We start from the raw sequence: 22818 nt of genomic DNA, 5'->3' as shown, positions 1-22818 counted from the left end.
ATATACATCCTATAAATTCATAAAAATTAACTCATTGTTTTGGGGGGGTTGTATTATTTGTTTCTTAGTTTTTGGAGCAGGGTCTTACAGTGCAGTTCATGTATTCATGACTTTGAATTCATAGTAGTCTTCCTTGCTCAGACTCTTGGGCACTGAATTACAAGCAAGGGCTTACCCTGCCTGTCTCAATAATTTTTACTTCTACTCTTTTGCCTTTGCATGCTCTGTTTCCATAACATAAATTCTAAGAGCTGATTTAATCCAAATCCTCTGGTACCTCAGTCCTATTTTAAAAATCTCATCTAAGTCAGATGTAATGACTGCCACAGGGTCCGACTTATTAAAAAAAAAGTGTATTTTTTTAAAATCATTGAGTTGTATGCAGGCTTCAACACAAACATTTTATACTAAGGATTCAGTCCATAAATAATCGGGAAACAGTAAAAAACATAACCAAGTTGTTATAATTAACTTCCCTTTTCCCAAGTTTCAGAAGATGCAATTCTCTTATTTTTATTATGTTTATGTGTTTATGGTGAACTTGGGTAACCTTGATGACTTCCATCGCCCCCCTGAAACTCTTCTTGAAGACCTGCGTGTCCTTTCGTGTGTGTGTGTGTGTGTGTGTGTGTGTGTGTGTGTGTTCCACTGAGTTTCATTGTCTCAGCTTGCCTGAGCACAGAAACCTAGTACTTAAAAAAATGTCACACACCCCATCCGAGCAACCATTAACTAACTGCTGATAGTTCTCCCATCCATAATGGAATAGTAATGAGCCAATTTATAATATTCTAAATAGGTTTTTACAGGAAAGGTGTCAGAGCTCAGCAATCCAGTCTTATTTTAAAGCACCATCTCCCACCTATTTGTGTACTATTACAGAGTACACGTGCGTTCATCGGACTTTAGTGACAAGTTTAAAACGTGACAAAACTCAAGTTCGCAGTGCATGTCGGACCCGACCTCACCTCCACTAAATTTACCCGACAATGCCATACGTGGACTTCTATAAGAGCCCTATGGCACACTCGCTCCTTCCAGGAAGAACCGCGCACATACTCCCTCCCTCTTCAGAGATCTGAGAGCCCGAAGGCTCCGTGGGAACCCGACTGCGCATGTTTACTGCTCCGCGCATGCGTCGCAACCCGCGCATGCTCAGATGCTCCCACTGCCCAGCTACAGGGTGCCTGAGGAAGGCTACTCCACCTCGCCCCGCCCCACCCCGCCCCTGCCGGCTCGAAGCGCTCCAGCCTGACCGGTCGTCCTCACTTCCCTTTCCCACAGGCTGCCGCCTGTCCCTGGCGTTTCTGAGTCTCTGCTCGCGCACGTCGCGGAATCCACGCCGCAATCCATGGCCAGGCCTACGGGGCCGAGGAGCTGGGCGACCTCCCGGCTCTTCGCTGCCGGTGAGGAGCAAGAGGAGCGAGCGGTGGGAGATTGTGCTGGGGATGGAGCCGAGCTGGGTTGGGGCTGCGTTGCGGGGAACCTAGGATGTCAGTGGGCCCTGGCTTCTTCAGCGGAACTCTCTGCCTTCAGATGCCCAGAGGGTACAGCACTACCTTCTATGCAAACAGGAAGTTTCCTTGACTCCACTAATAAGACTGAGGATGTTGAGCCCCAACTTGGCGTAGGTTCTGAGTCTAAAAACGGGGTGATGCCTAAGGACAGATTCTGGACAGATAGCCAAGACTGTGTTGTGAAGAGAGACCCGGTGTCTTTTAAGGTGTCAGCATGGAATATTTGGGTTCTCTGTGGTTCACCCGACTTAGCCACCAATTTAGATCCTCGTGTGAGCCAGGCATTGCCCTGTAATAAGTGTTATAACTGGAGCTCAGTTTTGTCATGTTCAACCTATTTTAGGGAATTGCATTTGGACTTTGTACCAAGGGGATAAATGCTGCTAGAGAAAAAGAATATTATTTTTATCTCTAGGCCAGAAAATTAGGTTAGGGAGAAGAAAAAATAAAGCGAGAGTGGAAATATGCAACTATGTATTATGTGTACTCACCTACATAGTGCTTGCCCTTTGCAACGTGATTGAATGCGTTGTAAATCTTAATGAGTGAATGAACTACTTTTGCTTTTGTGTCGCTTAACACTGTGTAATGGATCATTGGTGAGATTTTTGGTAAATAGTAATAAATAAATAAAAATAAAACTAACATTTTGTAGGCAATTTAGACTTAAGGTAAAGACAAAGTGATAAATCATTTATCCTCTATATTTTGTTCTTTCCAGTTATTTTACTTGACCTGGCTGTCTGTGAAGGATTTGTAGAAGATCTAAATGAATCGTGAGTATACATATATGTGTAAAATACTATTAAATACTATTTAACATCATCTAACTCAGATGCCATGCATGCATCTGCACAGGAATCTCATTTTTTTTAAATAATAAGTGCAGTGGTGACTGATGTTAACATATTGCCAATTTTGTTTCAGTTGTTTTAAGTTCCATTTACATGCAAAATTGAGGAGTGCACCAGCAAGTTTTTCTAAGTTATAAAGTGACAATCCAACCAATGTTTCTTTCTTTCTTTTAATTTAATCATACAGAGTGAGAGCTGGAATTCAGGATTTAGTCTGTAGTATAACAGGTTTATTTGCAAGACCGTGCTCACACAGTAGGTGAGAAGTCTAACTTTATTCCAAAATTCAAGGTCAGTCTTTCTGCCTTGACTACAGGGGATAACAATCTTTTCCCTGGCAGGCCACATGGGTGCCTTTCCTCACACCAAATTTGATGTGTAACCAGTCTCTGGAGGGACTTGTAGTCAAGGACTCAGGCCTCCCATGCCAACCAAGCTCATAAATATACCAGCACTCCCAGCCTATTTGTTGGGTCATTATTGGCATCTTCACCTTTTTTTATATACTTTACTACTAAAGTGTTCTTGCTGAGGTCTTTAGCTTGGTTATTTTCCCACTTAGAGTGAGGCAGAAGTCTTTTCTTCTGTGCTTCTCATCAGTGAGATGGATATCTCTGTGCTATGCCTGCCTGATGTTTGTATGGTACTGTTTCATAACAGGAACAAATGACACCCATCCAAGGACTTACCGTTTTTTTTTTGTATCCCTCATATCTTTCACTGTTACAAATAGTTCAATCAGAACTTGCTACTTCCAAGTTTGTGTGTGTGTGGCATGAATTTGTGTAGGTGTTTGTAGTTTGTAGTGTGTGTGCACATGTGTGAGCACAACCTTTGCATGCATGTGTAAAGGACAGACAATCACTCTGGAAGTCCTGCTTTACTGCTTTCCGTCTTACTCCTTTGAGACAGGATCTTTCTCACTGAACCTGGTGTTAGCCAGTATCTAGCAAGCCCCAGAAACTCTTCCTGTTTCAACCCCAGTGTACTGAAATTGCAAGCATAGTAAAGGCTTTTTTGTGTGTGCTAGAATCTTTATCCAGGTCCTCCTTACACAGCAAACCCTCTTACCAACTGAAAAATTTTTGCAGACTGTTACTTTCAATTTTGTTCTTTGTCTCCATCAACCACCTTGGCACCTGACTGTATGATTGAATTGCTTTAGTGAGAGTAATGTGATCATTTGAATAAAGGTACTCTAATGGTACTACATTTCATATAGTAGGGGAAAAAAGGTACTCTAATGGATTAGCAAGACGTATGAACATCCCATGGGTCCTAGTCATAGCAGTGGGCCTTGTGGGTATCTTTGAAGATTGTTTATAGAAAATGGTTTTTGAGGAAAACTCTTTGATATCAAGAAAGTAGCTTTATTTAACTCAGTGGTGCCTTGTGGGGTATGGCACTATCAGCCAATTTTCACTCTGTTTTAATAATAAATAGTAACTCTGCTTGAGAAGAGTCTCACTTCATTTTGCTGCCTATGTGAATGCTAACCTGAAAGACTCTTCCATTGGGAAATGTTAATGATAAAGTACCTTGCTTGTTGGCTAAATGAGAAAAGTAAAATATATCTTGTAGTAGTGCCAGCAGATGTTGCCACTTAGATCCACAAAATTCAGACATGATCCCAAACTGAGCATGGAATTCCATTGTGAAAAAGCACCAAAACCATATGAAAGAAAAAGTCTCATTTCTCATATTCCAGTGAAAGCTAAAGATACCTCAGAAGGAGATTGCTGAAGCCCAAATTTATAACATTCTCACTGGATGGAATATGCTGGACCCTTTGTGTTGTCTGTAATATTCCTTGGGATCTGACTTCCAGTGATGTCACTGAGTTTGCTTAGTCATCCCCATGCTTTGTGTTGACTTGACGCACTCTGTCTAGGTCTTGTGTGCCATATTTGCTTCCTGTTGAGGTGTCTAGGAGCGTTGCATCTGATGGTGGCTGGTCCTGGAGTTTTGAATTAGCCTGTACTCAGTTGACTCATTTGGGAGTACAATTAGTCCTGTGCTGTGTCACACTATTCCACAGGACTAGGTGAGTGTTAAGATGCACAGTTAAAGGATAAGCCTAACTTAGCTGATGGCATTTTACAAGTTTAGTATAGCCTGAAATATGAATCTCAGACCTTTGATCCCATTACAGCAGTTCTGGATTTGCTGCATTTCACGAATATTTTATGAGAACAACATTCTTTACCGGGAAATGATGGAGCTTCTCCTAAAATCCACACTCTTAATACGAATTAGGGACCTATCTTGTTAACAGAGTTTCCTACGAATATCCTGAGGCCACTGCGTTAAATTTCTTGCATGAATTTAGTATGGAATACAGAAAAGAAGAGCTTAGGAAACACATTGTCATCCCTCAGTACTCATGGGGATTAGTTCCAGGATTTTCTGTAGATAGCAAACTCTGGATGCTTAAGTACATTATATATATATATATGATAGTTTATTTGCATATATCTGTATACATTTTCCTGTGTATTTTAGTTCATCCCTAGGTTTTTTTGGTAACACCTAACAAAGCATAATGTAAATACTTTTACTGTATTGTTAATGTAATAAAGACAAGAAAAGTGAAAAACAGTACTTGTTCAGAATAGAGAAGCCCATTCCTCAAGTGGAATATCAAATAAAGGAAACAGACTACATTTGTGGTTTTTACCCATATTCTCCTTTTTTTTTTTTTTTTTTGTTGGAGTTCTTTAGACGGTTTTCAATTTTAATTCTTAAAGTCCTTACTGGGTAGGAAAAGATTTAGTAGTTACTGAGTAAAATTTTTATATGAAACCTAAAAAATTTGTTCTGTGTTCTTTAATTGATCAGTTCAGTATTCTTAAGTTGCACATTTGTAAATTTTACTAGTTATGGTAATAAGTACTATTGGTAGGCATAGTGTTTGTGAACATAAATATAGAATCAGACTTATTTTTCCTTTTGTTTTTAGATTTAAAGATAATCGAAAAGATGACATTTGGCTTGTTGATGTAAGTATGTAAATTTAAGTATCATTTTTGATCTCTTTTATGCAGAGAGACCAATTTGTTTTCTCAGATATTGCTACTTTTATTTCCCTCATATGTATGTGTGTGTGGTGTTTGTGCATGTATGCGTCGGTATTTCTAAATGTGTGCATTCACTTGTGCATACAAATGTTTATGGTGTATATCTGTGCCTATGAAGGCTGGAAGTTGACACTATGTCTTCTTCAGTTACTGAACACCTTGTATAATGTCAAGTAGGCTCTCTCACTGATTCCAAATGGAAATCAAAATTTTTTCTATTTTGGTTAACTGTCTTGCTCTGGGGATTCCCTGTCTCTTCCTCTTATGGACCAAGATATGTAATCTTAGTTGCATATACCCACCTGGTTTGTACTTGTGTTTTGGTGCTCCAAATTCTGATCCTTAGAAATGCATGGCAAAAGCTGGGTGGTGGTAGCACGTGCTTTTAATCCCAGCACTCAGGAGGCAGAGGCAGCCAGATCTATGCGAGTTCAAGGCCAGCCGGGTCTACAAGAGCTAGTTCCAGGACAGACTCCAAAACTACAGAGAAACCCTGTCTCGGGGCGGGGGGGGGGAGAAGAAGAAGAAGAGAAGGAGGAGAAGGAGGAGGAGGAAGAAGAAGAAGAAGAAGAAGAAGACGATGACGATGACGACATGCATGGCAAGCTCCACCCTCTCAGCTATATTCCTACCCCTACTTTCAAGATTCTGGCAAAGGAATTTATTTTTGATCAAATTCTGGAAGTAAGGTCACTCTGGGAGGAAGCTGGGGCCATTTCTTGCAATGAAATTGTAGATTATATCTTAAGGAGATTACTTTATGATTTCAGTATAGATTGCACCCTTGTTTCTTCATTTTTTAAGAGATTGAGTTATAATAATATACAGTAATGCCAAACATGCTTTCATCCTAATACTGAGCAAAATTAAGTTTGAGGGTTTGCTTTAACATGTATCGGGGAAAAAAAAATATAGCCCACAAATTGGAACAAGAGAGCAGAGTTGATGATTGTTCGGAGTGGGAGTGGAAAATAGAGCCTGAGAATCTTCTGCTTAAGTCTTCCTCCTTTTATTTATGTTTAAACATTTCCATGGAACCACCTTGAAAAATAAGTCTCATTTAATGAAAATACATAAATATTGTGTTAATATCATATAACTAGAGTACCTAATTAAATTCTGTTTGATTCTGAAATGTGAAGGGCAGTGGTTGTAATCAAACTGACTTGTCATTGTGTCAAATCTCTCAATGATCATATAAAATCCTGCCAGTGAAAACAGTAGAACTCAGCAAATGTATCTACCTCTGTGTTAATTTTTTGTACTAGAAACAGATGTTTTACATGAACATAGGTTGCATGTGGTATGGTGCATGCATGTTTATTTAGTAGTTTTGTCTTATGTAGAGCATAAATACATTTGCACAGAATTAAAGACTTTGAATCAATCACAATTCTATTCTAAATAGGTATCGATAATCAATTAAAATGAAATTAAAATATTAGTTTTGAGGTATGCCCTAAGAGGTAAGCGATCTAGATGCATGTGTTTTTTTTTATTTTGTTATATTGCAACTTAAAAAACTGTCTTTTCTGAAACAGACTAGTATTAGATTGCTTAAATAAATTCTTTGAGTATTACGGCTGCACTTCATAGTGGTACAAGGTTTTAAGTGTGTTTTTTTTTCTTTTTGTGTAGTTTTATGCACCCTGGTGTGGCCATTGTAAAAAACTTGAACCAATTTGGAATGAAGTTGGACTTGAAATGAAAAGCATTGGTTCTCCAGTTAAAGTTGGAAAGATGGATGCTACTTCCTACTCTAGTAAGCTCATAGTTAATTATTTTGTTGTTCTATTAATGGAAATATTTTAATTATAGCATTCAGGGTAAGTAGAGGAGATGTTTTATCATGGAAAGCTATCTTAATAAGTTAAGACTATATACTTAGAATTAAACAAAATTACCATTAAAATTTTAAACACTATATGTCCTAATCTTAAGCATAACATAGACATGCAAGTCATTGTTTGCTCCTAGTTGAGTCTACACTGATAATCTTATATTATAGGAGGCAACTACAGAAAAGTTGAATTTGTAAGTGTAAGCTGAGGAATCATAATATGGAAATAACTAGGTACTTAAAGGATGAGTTGAGTTAGAAAAAAAATGAAGATTAGAAAGGTACTGAAAGTTGAAAATGAAATTAGTGAGTTGGTGCAGAGAACTGAATGATTCTGAGATGAATACATGGCACCTCATAGGCCAAATTTGCTCTGCTGCTTAGTTTTGTAAATAGAATTTTGAACTATTGCCACAGTCATTTGTGTATTGTTATCTAGACTATTTTTATGCTCCATTATCAAAACTGAATTGTGACAGAACTACATAGCCACATAACCTAAAATGTTTGCTCTCTACCATTTCAGAAAATCTTTACTAGCAAGTGTCTTAAGGGAAATGATATAAAAGAAGAAGTTAAGTTTACAGAAGTATGGGATGTCATATCAATTTGGAAAGAATATAGCTTCAGAGAAAGTAATATTGCTTTTGTTTATGGTACTGAGAATGCTTCTAAAGGCCCTAAACTTTGGCTTTATTGGTAAACATTTAGTTGTGTTATTTCTTTTACTGGCTGTTTTGAAGTTTGAATGATGTGGCATATGTTAAATCTTTCATATTCAATAAGATTGGTTTCCTTGTCTTTTACTTCTGAAAGCAGAAGTATGCTATGTGTCAATATATCACAATATAGTTTTAAAGACGTATAGTTTTTAAAACAAAACAAAAATGGAACAGGATCTTTTCCTGTCTAAAGACTGGCTTAGAACTTTCTATGAAATCCTTAGACTCATATCAGTATCCCTCCTCAGTCTCCCAAGTACTAGGATTACAAGTATGAACCAACACATCCTATTTACTGTGCTTTTTTTTCTTTTTTCGGGAAGCTAAGTATATGTTCTAGGTTGTACTTTAGGTCAAGACAGACCCATGTTTTTTAATTTCAACTCTTATGCCCTACTTTGTGGCTTTGGGTAGGCTACCTAACCAAGTTTTACTTTTTGAATCTGTAAGGGACTAATAATATTAAAACCCCTTGGTGCAATGGCTAGTACATATAGAAGATACCATATTGTTAAGAGTTTCCCAGGTGAGAAAGTGTTATACATTTTATCATTTGTCAATTGGGAGACAATACACTTGAGGAAAAGCAAATGACTTGATAAAATTGTTTTGGGCTGAAACTTATAAAATCAAAGAGAATAACAGTTCATACAGAAAGATTATCTATGCGAGCTTTCATATTTATTCTGTGTAGGATGCAAGGAGCTCAGAATTGAATGAAAACAGCAGAACTGTGAAAATATGGTAGTCAATGCTGGTAGTATTTATGGTAGTAAATGAATGGTAGTAAAATATGGTAGAAAAATGATGGTAGTCATTTGCAAGGCTGAAGTTACAGATGGGATCGATTGCCATTGTAATTCTTAGTATGCTTTGTTAAATATGAGGCCGCTTGTTGGTTCCTGGCTGCTCAGTCCTGAAATAATCACACAGAAACTATATTATTTAAATCACTACTTGGTCCATTAGCTCTAGCTTCTTATTGGCTTACTCTTACATCTTAATTTAACCCATTTCTAGTAATCTGTGTATTGCCACGTGGCTGTGGCTTACCAGGTAAAGTTCCCAGTGCTTATCTCCTGCAGGGGCTACATGACTTCTCCATGACTCTGCCTCCTTTATCTCAGCATTCAGTTTAGTTTTTCCCGCCTACCTAAATTATGCCCTATCAGGCCGAGACAATTTTTTTATTCATTAACCAATAAAAGCAACACATAAACAGAAAGACCTCCCACATCAGTACTTGCTGAGCTGTTTATCTCCACTGCTGTATGGCAAAGCATATTGTTTAATTTTTTGTTTGTGTTCAAGATGTCAGCTAGCCTAAGTTGGCAATCTTTCAGATTTACTGATGTTAATGAATCAGTGATCTAGAATGTAGTTGAGTTGTTAGAGCTGGAATTCCTGAATGAGATAAGATGACTGACAGATCACTGTTGAGGAGAGGGAGAATGTTTGGGCTAGTATGTTTGAATTAGTTTTTAACTGTGTTAGAAGAAAGAGTTGTACAGATGACTCTGGTTGAGAACACTTGCTACAGTTGCAGAGGACCTGGAGTTGGTTCCTAGCACTCATATGTGACTTACAACCATCCTTAACTCCAGCTTCAGAGACTCTTACAGCATCCTCCTATCCCTGAAAGTATTGTACACATATGGTACATGAAAGCATCCATATTGTGATATATTGTGCACATTCACACATGAAGGCAAAACACTTAAAAAATAAAATAAAATAAATCTAAAAGGAAAATAATGTTAAGGAAGTTTGTACATTCAGTGATTACCAACTGTGACTAGTCACATCTTGATTCTATCTGCAGCCATGCATATTTACTCATCACACATATTTATTTATGGATACACTCATTCACTTAATCAGATATCATTTTCTATCTATTTATGAACCCACATTCCATTCTTTAGAGATTATTGAAAAGCTAATAAGTTTCACTTTGCCAGGAAATACTTATAGCCTATTAGAGAGAGAAGGAGAAATAAATTATTAAGTGCCAAAAAGTCTGGAAAAATGGCAGATTCATTGATCACTTGAATCATTTAGTGGAAAATAGAAGAGCTATATTTAAAAAGTTACTGTGAAAACACATACATATAATGTATATAATGCATTTAAACTGGAAATATCGTAAAGATAAACTGTGGTGCCTCAATGATATTTGCATTAACTCAAAGCTTGCAGTGTCTGATCCCTTGATATTTAAATTTTGTATTCATTAAGTGACCCTATTAAAGGAGTTCTGAGATTAGAAAAAATAACCAAAATAAGGGCTAGAGATGTTCCTCAATGGTAAAGCACTTCCTTGGGATGTATAAAGCCAAAAAGTTGGGTTATAGTTCAGGTGAAAAATGTTTTATTTACTATGAATTTGTTATAGTTTTCTTTAAAGCCACTCTGTGTTGGAACATTTTAATTTCACAGTTGTTGTGATTGTTGCAGTTTATATTTCTTGTTCTCACAGCTTTGTTATGTAGAGGTAGCCATACAAGAAACACACACACACACACACACACACACACACACACATATGTTTCTTGTATGGTTTACCTAAGATGATATGTTATATGTTACTTTGGAAAGGGAAAAGTGAACCTCATACATGTGGAGCATATCACCTGCCAAGTATATCATCAACTCTTTATACACCTTTTGTACTATATTCTGTGGATATAGACTGGTGAACTCTCCACTCTTCCCTTTCAACTTCCAGCCCAACCTGAATAGTAATGCATTTTTGTGAATCCTGCTGCTCTTTGAATAGACCAAATGTAGTTTATTACAGAAGTCATTCTTGCATAGAAAAGTTGCAAAGTCAGCATTCATTTACCTAGAAGATAACTTAATGAGTGTTCACCATATGCTGACACATGTCAGGCACATTCTAGACATTGGTAATATACCACTGAGCAAAGAGAAACTGCGGGTTCTCATAAAACATAAACTATTTAGAAGAGAAACAATAACAAACAGTTTTGTTTTCAGTAAATGCACAGTCTCTACTGTGCTGGACACAAAAAGAATGTTACCTTTTTAGTATGTTGAAGTTATAAACACTGTCTATAGATTATAAGAAATTTTATCTTATACTGACACTTTTGTCTTCCTTAAATACTGCAGGATTTTAAATAGAAACATTTTAATGGAATTTAGAGTTAAATTGGGAAAATACTTAATTTTTTCAAGCCACCTATGCATATTATTCTGTCTTGCCTGTAGAATAATAACTGTTAGGTTATTTCTTAGATAATCTCTCCTATTCACATTAGAGAGTTGTGTTTCTAAGAATTTGATCTGCAAGCTTTCCACTTGTATAAGATTATCTGAGGGGGCTGGAGAGATGGCTCAGAGGTTAAGAGCTCTGACTGCTCTTCCAGAGGTCCTGAGTTCAGTTCCCAGCAACCACATTTGGCTTGCAACCATCTATGAGATCTGGTGCTCTCTTCTGGCGGGCAGGCATACTTGCAGAGAGAACATTGTATACATAATAAATAAATTAATTAATTAAAAAAAAGATTATCTGAGTACTCACTGTCAGTTTAGAGTTCAGAGGCCCACACCTATGAAAACCTTTCAGATTGAATTAGGAAAATAATTTTGCAGGCATTTTACATACTTTTATTGCAGAACTTAAGTTGAGGAACTATAAAGTAGAATATTTTAATATGTAGTTACATAGTTTGAGTTTGATTTCAGAGAGGACCATTCAAAACAGTCAAGTATAGAAAAATTGTCTAAGATTGTTTTGACAGTAGCTTACTCTCAGCTGTGTAATTATAGCAGAAACAAATGTCATCAGGCTCAATAAAACTAACCCCAATGTATAGGACTTTTGAACAGAAATTTTGAAATAGTATGATTTATTTTTCCGCGTTGAAATTGCACCAAATATTTTGATGCCATTTTAATTAATAATTAGTCAACCAAATTTTATAACATCTACACATACACAGAGATCTATTCTTCCAGGGATGAATACTAAGAATAGTTCTCATTTGGAATTTAAATCGTATAGTTTTCCCTATCATAGTGAGTTTATATCTATTCTGGAGCCCCTAAAACTCTGCTTACTCTCTGCTTACTATATAGCCTTGTTATGCCGTCAGGGCCCTCTGCATCACTTGTATGAATAAGCTTTCATTGGTATTTGACCAGCACCGTTCCAATTTTTTGTTCTTGTTAAAGGATTAGTTTTGCAAATTTCCTTTCTAGATCACAAATTCTTTTTAATCTGTGACTGTAATTGATGGTTTCTCAAACTTGTATTATTGACATTTTGAACCAGCTAATTTTTTATTTTTGGTTTGATTTTGTTGTTGTTTGTGCTATACAAGTTGTTTTCCATGTATTTTTGGAATTTTTAGCAGCACCATATCTCTGACTTCTTTTCTAGATTAAAGAAAAGTTCCTACACATCCCAGTTCTTCCTCCCATGCCCATATGTAAATTAAAAGCTTCTTTACTTTCCTAAGAGTCATTATTTGTGCCCTTTTCATGTTGGTCATATGTTGACAAGAAGTATGAAAAAAATAGTATTTTTTTTTTTAGCTAACTCTACCTCCCTTTTCAGTTCATAGATATTAACAGAAGGTAAATAAGCAAGATGAAAAAAATAATCTCACATGTCAAAATTAGAGGCCAAGTTAGACCCAGAATCCACGGTGACCACAAACAGCTTCTTTGAAGGGATTAATAACAAATTTGTATGTGGATCATTTTTCTTTAGTGTTAGAAGAAAAGCAAGTCTATCAGACTGAGTTTCTATTTCACTCTTGCCTCCTAATTGATATTTTCACTCAAACAAGATTCCAAGTGTTCAAAAGTTATGTTTTATCTGAGATAGGACAATTTTTTCCTCACATAAAATTATTCTGAGCTACATTTAAAGGATTTTTTTAAGCCAGCTACAATATCCCACCTCAGTATATATTAGCATGTATACTGTGATATGCAATTAGATATTACTTAGTAATGAGTTCAAGATCAGGGGTCAGGAACTAGATCTTCAGTTGTGGAGTTATGTGTTCTAGACTGTGTGCTAGAAATTTTCCTATGTTTGTCTTCATTTAAAAGTTTTTCTGCACACTTCATCTCATGAGTCTTTAGAATTTTAATTTGTGTTTGTGTGTGTGTGTGTGTGTGTGTGTGTGTGTGTGTGTGTGTGTGTGTGTATGGGAAGTATAGATCATGAAACTAGGAGAGGGACCATGAGAGGGAGAAGGGCAAAGTATAATCATTGTTTTGATAGTCACTTTTTATCTTTTCAAAGTATTTTCTGAAATTCATATGTGAGATTATTAACTAATTATAATAAATTTTCATGTTTTTTTCTAAGATTTTAATACTTATAAACATTCACTTGGGTTTATGTGAATGCACTTTTTTTTGAAGTAAAAGGCTCATGTTACCTAGTTTTCTTGGTTTAAAAGAACTTAGAAATATTTATTCTTTTCCTTATCAAGGCATTGCTTCAGAATTTGGAGTTCGAGGTTATCCAACAATTAAGCTGTAAGTTGAGTGTTGTATGTTTATGTGTATATTTTAAATAGTTTACTCTTTTTACAGTGTATTCTAGTACTTTCTTTGGAGGTTGTAGATTTGTGTTTTTAAACCAGTGTGTGATCAAAGATGAGAGGCTCTATATGTGTGTGAGGTGTACAGCTAAGTCAGCAACTGTAATCTGAGTGCTTGCTGTATATTATGCATTTACAGAACGATGTATACATTCATAAATGGTCTCCTGAAGGACCACTATATTCTGCTTTGCATCTGCTAATCACATGTAACAGATTTCATTCTTGTATATTTAAAGAGTCTTACTTCATCAGCGAAAAAAGAAATCAAGGAAAGGAAAATTGATAGATGTTAATTTTAATAGATGAGTATTTATCAAGTCTCAAAGAATTTAAGTTGGAAAAATGATATGGTGATTCTAAAGGGAATTGTTTTATAGTGATTTTGTTACATTTTCCTTTTCATTGCTACATTTTACTATTTTCATTGACCTTATTTTGGCACTATGAGTAGCTTAGCATTCTTTTCAAAGTTATGTATTTAAGTAAGCTAGCTTCCCCCAATACTTTAAAACCCCAGATTTTACAATTTTAAGTAAGTATATTATTCTGGGGCTTTATATTGATATTTTTCCTTTTTTTTGAAAATGTTACACTTCTATTGCAGTGTGTATTAATGATCCTTTTTCTTTTTTAGGAGTTCTGTTTTTGCTTATTAGTTGTTGTTTTTTTCCTGTACAGTTGATTAGATATAAATTTATTTATTAACATATTTCTTGGAAGATAATCTGTGTTTTAGGAAAGCTATTTTTATGTCTGATTCATGATGGATATTGGAGAGTTTATCAAGTAACTTCTATTATATTGGTGAAAATGAGCTTTGCTACCACTCTAGTTCCTAGTTCTTTTTTTTACCACTTGATCGAGAGTCTAATTAAAACTACTCTGACTTAAGCCCTTTACTGTAAATGTGCCAATTACTCACTTTTTTAGACAGTGCATACTAAAACTCAATACCACAGAGTAAAATGTATTCCTCTTGTGTGAGTGAAGTATATTCTTATGCATCTTGAAGTGCTACTTATCAGAAGACAGTTGCATACTCTGTTTCACACATGTGCTTTTTGTAAAGTTTCCCCTTATTTAGCATTTTATGCATTTTAAGTTTGTATTTCAATAAAGTATTATTGAGATAAAATATGAAGAAAGTTAATTTCCAATTTTTATCTTTTATTTTTAAGATTAAAGGGGGACTTGGCATATAATTACAGAGGACCACGGACTAAAGATGATATAATTGAGTTTGCTCACAGAGTGTCTGGGTAAGTTGAAAAAACCTTTAGTATGTGATTTTAATATTTGAAAGAAAATATATTTTAGTAGACCACATTGGAATACATATTTTAGATATGAAATGTGTTGTATACATGTATGAAACAACCTAAGTTTTTATAGCATATGCAGTGAAATTCTGTAAAGATATATCATATTTTGTAATATATGTTAATTTTGTGTTTAAGGCCATTTTATGTTTAAAAGAATCTTTTTTTCCTCCAGTGAATTTTAATACATTTTCAATTTTTTTGTTATATAGCAGGCTTTTTTATATATAAAAGACATCCTAAGCTCACCCCTGACCCCACCTTCAAGGGCTGCTTGAAGCTATGCCTAGTACCAGATCATATGAACGTGCTCTGTTTCTTTCTTTCAAAATATCTTGTACTTTTAGCTTTTTACTTAAAAATAGCACTTGAATTCCTTTATTTAGTATCTGTATTTCCAGTATCACTAACTTCTGTACTCTGGGTCCTTCCTTAAACAAAGTAAGAATTACTTGTACTTAACTCCTGCAGTTCCTTCATAAGTCGGTCTGGTGACTCAAAGGCTCTAGAATTGCTAATGGGCAGGTCGTGTATACACCATGCATACACTGATCAAAGAGATGATTCCCTGGCTTTCTATCGATGTGCGCTTTGAGGGAAAATAGTGTAGAGTAGGGTTTCATAATACTCAGAGCAGTGCACAATTTAACTTACGGACTGTTTCCTGTGAACGCTCGTATTTAGTATTATCAGGCCATAGTTGCTAAAGGTAATTGGAAACATGGGAAATGAAATGTGGAGGATTACTCTAACAATTTTTTGAATCTTAACTTTTAAATATATTTTTCTTATGTAGTAATGCCTTATATCAACTTTTATTTCTTTTTCTCTAATTTTAGAGTCTTAAGCCCAGAATGTTCTTATTCTGATAGTCTTGGGATTCTATCCCTAGTTTGTGGTTCTGAAAATATTTTTTAGATTCACCTGAATTAATTTTTTTTACCATCACATTTTTTTATGCCATCTACAAAGTGATCTGACAGTATGTGTTTATTAGATAATATAGTTAGAACCCAGTGAGCCATTTGCATTGAATGACAGATATTTGACCTATTGCTGGTCAGGAAGTAGATCCTTTCACAATCAATTCTTACTAATTTAAATGTGATTCTTTAAAAAAAAAACAGTCTATATCTTGCTAAGGTATAGAGAATATCAGTGTTTATAATAATATAATACGTGTGTATCTCTTTTGAAGAACATTTGTCAAGATTAATCTATATTGCCTTTAAAGTTCTAGGCACTTTCATATTAGCTTGACAAGATAAATTATAAATAGCTTTAAGTTAAAACATGATATTTTGTTGTATAAAATGATGCCTCAAAATGTCTGTATAAGTGCACAGAATTAGGAATAATCTATGTTAAAGTTTGTGATGCTTATATGTGTAATTTCTATTGTATTTTCTCATTGTGATTGCATATTTCTCTTATTTTACTTTGTGAATAAATTTTGAAATGGTTTTGTTGGAGATGAGTACTAGTGGGATGTACTTGAAACCCCCATGACTTCAGGTAGCTTTATGTTTTGGAGTTATATTAATTTTTCTTTAATCCTAAAAAGGAATTCTCCTGATGTGAGGGTGCCTCTAGGGTAGGGGAGATTTCATGACTCAGTTCTAATGTTGCATCACTTACTGGTTAATTATGAAGGATTGAAGCAGAAGCTAGGGAAAGTGATGCAATTACCTTAAGAGCTGTGTGTTTGGAAAGTGTTTGCCTTTGCAAAATAGGTTCTATTTATTTTGTAAGTTTTGAGTACTGAAAGTATGATGTTCTATACCATATTTAAAAGAAAAAAGCATTCATTTCTTAACTGTATTTTATAAGTGATATGTTTTTTAATACCCTTTAGTATTGATGTGTTCATTTTTTAAATGACTATGATACATTGCATAGAAATATTTTCCCTTTATGCTGTTGTATAAATATTGCTACATTTTATTTTTCTGAAAATAACTAATAATAATATAAATTAGAAGCTTGGGTCTTTGACCTCCATAGGGTACTTAAGAAGTATATAACATTTAGATTGAATCATATTATATAAATTTTTAATTCCTTTTATTTTGTTTTGGTTTTTGAGACAAGGTTTCTCTGTGTAACTTTGGAGCCTGTCCTGAAACTCTCTGTGGAGACCAGATTGACCTTAAACTCACATAGATCCACCTGCCTCTGCCTCCAAGTTCTGGGATTAAAGGCTTACACTATCACCACCTGGCTAATTTTAGCTCTTGTTGACTCCTGGGATACTGTTTCATAATCTGTTTCTTTAAATATGCTTTTGAAAAGGAATTTTTTTTCAGGTGAATTGTCTTGCTTTTAGTCAAGGTCTGTAAGTGAAAAATCATTGTGTCTCACTAATCATAAATATTATTGATGTTTTCTAAAGAGATATTTTTGAAACTGCCAGATTTAATTCTGGGTACTACATAAAGTATTACTATGTATTACACAAGCACCATAGACTGAAATTTTACTTGAGTAGATTTGGGATATACTTAAGTGCAGGTAAAACATTGCTAATACTATAAACATTATCAGCTATCACATAATTGAAATGAATTGTGCACTGTCTTTAGTTCATACCAATTTGTTTTCTTTTCAAATAGAGCTCTGATTCGGCCACTTCCAAGTCAACAAATGTTCGACCATGTACAGAAGAGACATCGGGTATTTTTTGTTTATATTGGTGGAGAATCACCCTTGAAAGTATGAAGTTATTTTTTTTCACATAAGCATACCTATTGTAGTTTTATTTACTATACAGCTATGATTTTATGAAAACTTGAAAGCAAAATATTTTAGCTTATCTAAATATTTTTTACAATGAAAATACTTTCTTTAATCTCCCTTACTAAATTTGCCATTATGAAATTGGGTAAGTGAAAAATTTGAGTAAATATTCGCTGCCATAGTAATTTTTATGTAATTAACCTCATTATTTAATTTTAACATTTTTAAACACTTTAAGTGAAAGTCTGGAAACTACAGTGAAATGGTACCTTTGTAAAACAAAACACTGTGCCTAAGTTTACTTAATGTCTATGTGTTTCCGCATACCTTCCCTCCTATCAGCACCACCATCATTATTCATCATTGTTACTCTGTTAATAACCTAAATCGACTTTGTGTTATAATTTATCAGTTCTCTTTGACGGGGAGGCTAGGAGCACTTAGTTGCTGTGATTGTTTGTGGTCACAACAGTGTATTTTGTTTGGTTATATTTTCTCCTTTCTCTGGAAGGTGACATGGTAGAAAATATACTGCTTATAAATAGCTTTGATTGTTAAATGAGAACCAAATTTTGATCTTTGTTATTCATGATACCTTTTTTCTGTTTGTATTATCATAGGAGAAATACATAGATGCTGCATCAGAATTAATTGTATATACATACTTCTTTTCTGCCTCTGAAGATGTGGTTCCTGAGGTAATATTTAATATCTGGTTTAATGACAAAAAATTACTCATAAGAATTATTATTTGATCTTATGTATCTGATTTATACATAATGTTGCAGGAAAAGAGAGAAATTTTTACTATTGGTGTCAGACTATTTATAATTCATGAGCCAGTACATCCACAAAATCATGGCACATAGAGACTGTCGTGATTTAGTAATTTTTTCTCTGTGAAATAACTGGTGAGCAGTGATATACATCAAACTCCAAAGATGCTTGTAAGTATGCTGCAAATATAGTCTTCTCCTGGCCTTTCAAACACTGTAGTAAATAAATATTACAGAAGCAAATTTTCATTGCTGCTACCAAAGTAAATAGGTAGTTTGAGAGTTGGAATAGGTAGAGATGGACAACTTTTCTGCCTTTCTTTGTCCAAAAACTAAAGATAGGAAGAAAAGAAGAGAGGGAGGTCTATCTGAGTAGAAAACATTTGAATTGAAAACTGCCTGATGTGAAAGAGCCCCACACAGGTCCAGGAACAGATTATATCAGAGACAAGTAAGACAGATGCCCAAGACAAGAACATGCCTTACCTCTCTGAGGAACATTAGCCAGTACTGTGATAAGGGAATAGAAGCAAGCAGAAATCAGTTCCTGTCTTGGACATCAGTGTGTGTATAATGAAGTTGAAGTTCATTTGAAAATACTAAGATCACAATGAATTGAACAAGTGTGAAAGTAGGTCCAGATATCAGTTGACCTTTGAGCTTGATAGTCAATAAAAAAGCAGGGGGATATAAAATAAATTAAGAGTGTTCACCTGATACAGTGCTTCTCAAACTTCCTAATGCTGCAACCCTCATGTTATAGTAACACCCAACCATAAAATTATTTTCATTGCTACTTTATAACTAATTTTACTACTGTTATGAATTGTAATGTATATATCAGAAATGCAGAATATCTGATATGCTACCCCTGTGAAAGGGTAGTTTGACCACAAAGGGGTTTCAGCCTATAGGCTGAAAACCACTGGTCTAGTACATATCTCGATTCTTATATTATAATGGGAATTCTGAAATGATTTGAGTTTATTGAAGAACCTCTACTTTTTTCCAATCAAAATCCACTCCGGTTTTCCTAGTTTGTTGTAAGACGTTATTTTTCAGAGCAGATCATGTTCATATCCTTAATTTGAGATTTCTCCTTTGTAGATCTAAGTATTGATGTTTATATTTTACAGTGAGACCCTCCCATTTTGGTATTCAGGCATATGACTTTTAGTAAAGGCACCTAGTCGTATAACCACTACATCTTTGAAGCTGTAGAATTATCTGGGCAGGATATTGTACACCTGAAGATAGAAGCAGCAGCTCAAGGCCAACCTGGGCTACATGAAACTTTGTATTTAAAAAACAAAGAAATGAAAAACTAAAACTATAGAGAACAGGCCAACTACCTCATGCAATGTGTTAGTGAACGTCAAGGAATGTAGGAGACAGATGAATATAGAATTGGATTATCTGCTACAAGTTCTTCAGGAAGGACCACTTTGTTGCTTTGTAAGGGAATATTTTGTGCTTAAAATAGAACGTTTATATCATTTTTGTGGATGAGTTGCCAAGAGCAAATGGATCTAGTCATGTTTAAGAGCTTATTCACTACCTAAGGTAGTTCTTTTCATGATGTTTAAATCTTAGTCATAATGTTTCAAGACCCTTTATTATATGGCCTCTGTGCTGAAATGAACCTGGGTCCTTTTATTTATTGTTATTTTTATGCTTCATGTGTTCATGGGCAATTGCTTAGCCAAATTATTTGTCTTCTGATAGTCATATTTTTACCTTGAAATAAATGCAAAATAGAAAAAGTACTTTTAGGAGAATTATTATGAATGACAATTGTGTTTCAAAAGCAGTTTGTAGAGTTCTTCTTTCCTATTGTCATTCATAATTATCATAAGCTTTGTGATTCTAGAATGCTATCATGCTATCCACACACTTTGTGTATCTAGAATGAGGCAGTCTACTCCCTAGGTAAAGTGGCTGCATATCACATAGCTGGTGAGTGGTGGGGAATGACATCCTTACGTAGGCTGTTGAAGTGTTGATCCTACTGTTCTGTGCTCCAGAATCCTCCATCTTTTCCAACCCAGAATGCTATCAGTGTTCCTTTTGAAACTCTTTTTAAGAGTAGTCTGATTTTTCTCACATTTTGGGTCAAACAGGATGATTTCTGGGAGATGCCTGAAAATATTCAGACAGAAAAGTTGGCAGAATTTAAGATTGTACTCTTCTTAGTCTTTTGTTGTTGTGTGTATGTTTTCTTGTTCTTTTCTTTCCTTGTGCTTTTGAAATTGTAGGTACTAATTGAATTGTTAGTGTTGGAACTTAAACTTCTCATATTTTTCCGCAGTATGTGACACTGAAAGAGATGCCCGCTGTGCTTGTTTTCAAAGATAACACTTACTTTGTTTATGATGGTAAGTTCCAAAGCTTTAACTCATATAAAGCCTTTCATAATTGCAACATTCTTACAAGGAAGTGTTTATAAAAAATTTTATGAGCTGCTAGTATCACAGTTCCCAATGGTAGAATGATCTTTTTAACCCTTCGTTTTTCCATCAGTGCACTTTCATCCTTAGTTTCTTTCAGTGATTTTGTGTGTGTGTGTGTGTGTGTGTGTGTGTGTGTGTGTGTGTGTGCGTGCGCGCGTGTGCACGGGGGGGGCATGTGTGTGTGAAATTATTTGCCAGTTTAAGAATAATATGTATGCGATTTCTATGCATTAAAATGTTCAGACTTGATTTTTAAGAGGGTAATTAACATTTCACCACACACAGATAAAATAAAACATCCTCAGAAAATAGGAACCCTATACCTTCTTTAAGTATTTCTCCCCCTCTGTCTGAAAACACTTCCTTAAAGTGAATACTTAATTTCAGCTAAATTTTATTTTGATATCACCCATGCATCATAAAAAGAATGATATACTACAACCCTAATTCTCACAGTAATATTAAATGGTTAACTGGATCTTGCTGTATTTGCTTTAGTTTTGTTGTTTCTCTTTTGAAGCATTTCAAAACAAATTCTAAAGGCGTTTTGTAACTATGTTTCATTTTTCTTTTTTTTTTAAAAAACATGGGCTATATATTTAGGTAACCACTTGATTATTGAACCACTAAAGACAAAGTTTTTTCTTTGTTTCCGTAAAGGAACATGTTGTTTTGATAATTGTGCTGAAAAAACCAAGCATCTTGTTTTTTTGCTGTGTTTAATTGAACTAACTTTAATTTCTTGATATACAATCATCATTACTGTATATGCTGTTAGTATACAGGAGGTATACTGTGTTAACCTACTTAATGAAGCTCCTACGTCACTTAAACATTAAATAAAGAGATTTATACAGTGAAATAGAAAGTAGTTCATAGGCTCATTCATTCAGGGGTTAGTTATTTAATGTTTTCAGTTATCACCAGTCAAATGTTTGCTGTCAAAGGAACTTGAGAGGAACTTTCATACATAAAAATGAGAGGAGAGACATAGCCCGTATCTGTGTCTTTACCTTCCTTCAGTTTGATGACAGAACAGCTACTACAGTGCTCACTATTGTTACTATTTTATGTATTTTTAAAGTAGAGTATTTTCTTTTTTCTCCCAAGTTAAAATGCTTATTAACAGTATCTAAAATCAACCTTCTCATCTCTTTACTCTAGTCCTGCTAAGAGGTCCTTAACACAGATACCTTCCTTTTTTACTTTCATGGAAATTAAAAAAAAAAAAGTTACATCTGTTTAGATTTTATATATTCTTTGTGCCTGCTTAAGAAAGTTTCCTTCCTTTTGTCTTGCTTCCTGCTTCAGATGCCTTTTGTGCTTGAGACAGAAGTAGTAGGTGCAATTTCTGCAGGTGTTGTACATGTCCAGCTTTGTTACTATTTCACAGACAGTATTTTGAAGTTTTCAGGTGGACACTAGGTTCCATAATGCCTCAGATGTTTACTCTACTGCTGATTATTTGTGATTCTGGAAGCATTAGGATGCTACAGGGACAGTTTTTCTAAAGAATTTTAAGTTTATCATAAGCTGTCTTTAGGAAATTTGCTCTGGACATGGAATTAAGATTCTTGCCCAATAATCACCTTGTAGTTTTAGGTTTGTTGCAAGGGAGAGGCCGCTTGTTCGTCCCAGCCATCTGGCTAGCTTAGTCCTGAAATAACCACACAGAAATTGTATCAGTTACATCACTGCTTGGCCCATTAGTTTTATCTCTTATTGGCTAACTCTCACATCTTGATTTAACCCATTTCTATTAATCTGTATATCGCCATGTGGCAGTGGCTTATCGGAAAGATTCTAACCAGCGTCCATCTCAGGCGAAGGATCCATGGCTTCTCCCTGACTCTGCTTTCTTTATCCCAGAATTCAGTTCCATCTTCTCCGCCTACCTAAGTTCTGCCCCTGTCAGGCCAAGGTAGTTTCTTTATCC

At 35.0% G+C, this 22818-nt stretch overlaps 1 protein-coding gene across 2 annotated transcripts in view; it reads left to right on the top strand.

Annotated features, from left to right (window-relative positions):
• Positions 1–1233: 1233 nt before the first annotated feature.
• Positions 1234–22818, top strand: part of Tmx3 (thioredoxin related transmembrane protein 3) — a 34571-nt gene continuing 12986 nt past the window's right edge. The window contains exons 1-9 of one of the 2 annotated variants that reach the window (XM_048419207.3): positions 1234–1406; positions 2239–2293; positions 5331–5370; positions 7087–7210; positions 13488–13533; positions 14780–14860; positions 17533–17593; positions 18277–18354; positions 20741–20807. In XM_048419207.3, the coding sequence (XP_048275164.1) occupies positions 1352–1406; positions 2239–2293; positions 5331–5370; positions 7087–7210; positions 13488–13533; positions 14780–14860; positions 17533–17593; positions 18277–18354; positions 20741–20807 (607 nt within the window). In that variant the 5' untranslated portion in view covers positions 1234–1351. Of the gene's footprint in view, positions 1407–2238; positions 2294–5330; positions 5371–7086; positions 7211–13487; positions 13534–14779; positions 14861–17532; positions 17633–18276; positions 18355–20740; positions 20808–22818 lie in introns of both variants that reach the window. The other variant, XM_048419206.3, reaches the window with a different exon arrangement.

The sequence above is a fragment of the Myodes glareolus genome, chromosome 13 (genome assembly GCF_982192425.1).
Source record: "Myodes glareolus chromosome 13, mMyoGla1.1, whole genome shotgun sequence".
Lineage (NCBI taxonomy): Eukaryota > Metazoa > Chordata > Mammalia > Rodentia > Cricetidae > Myodes > Myodes glareolus.
This window is presented reverse-complemented; position numbering and strand designations above follow the sequence as displayed.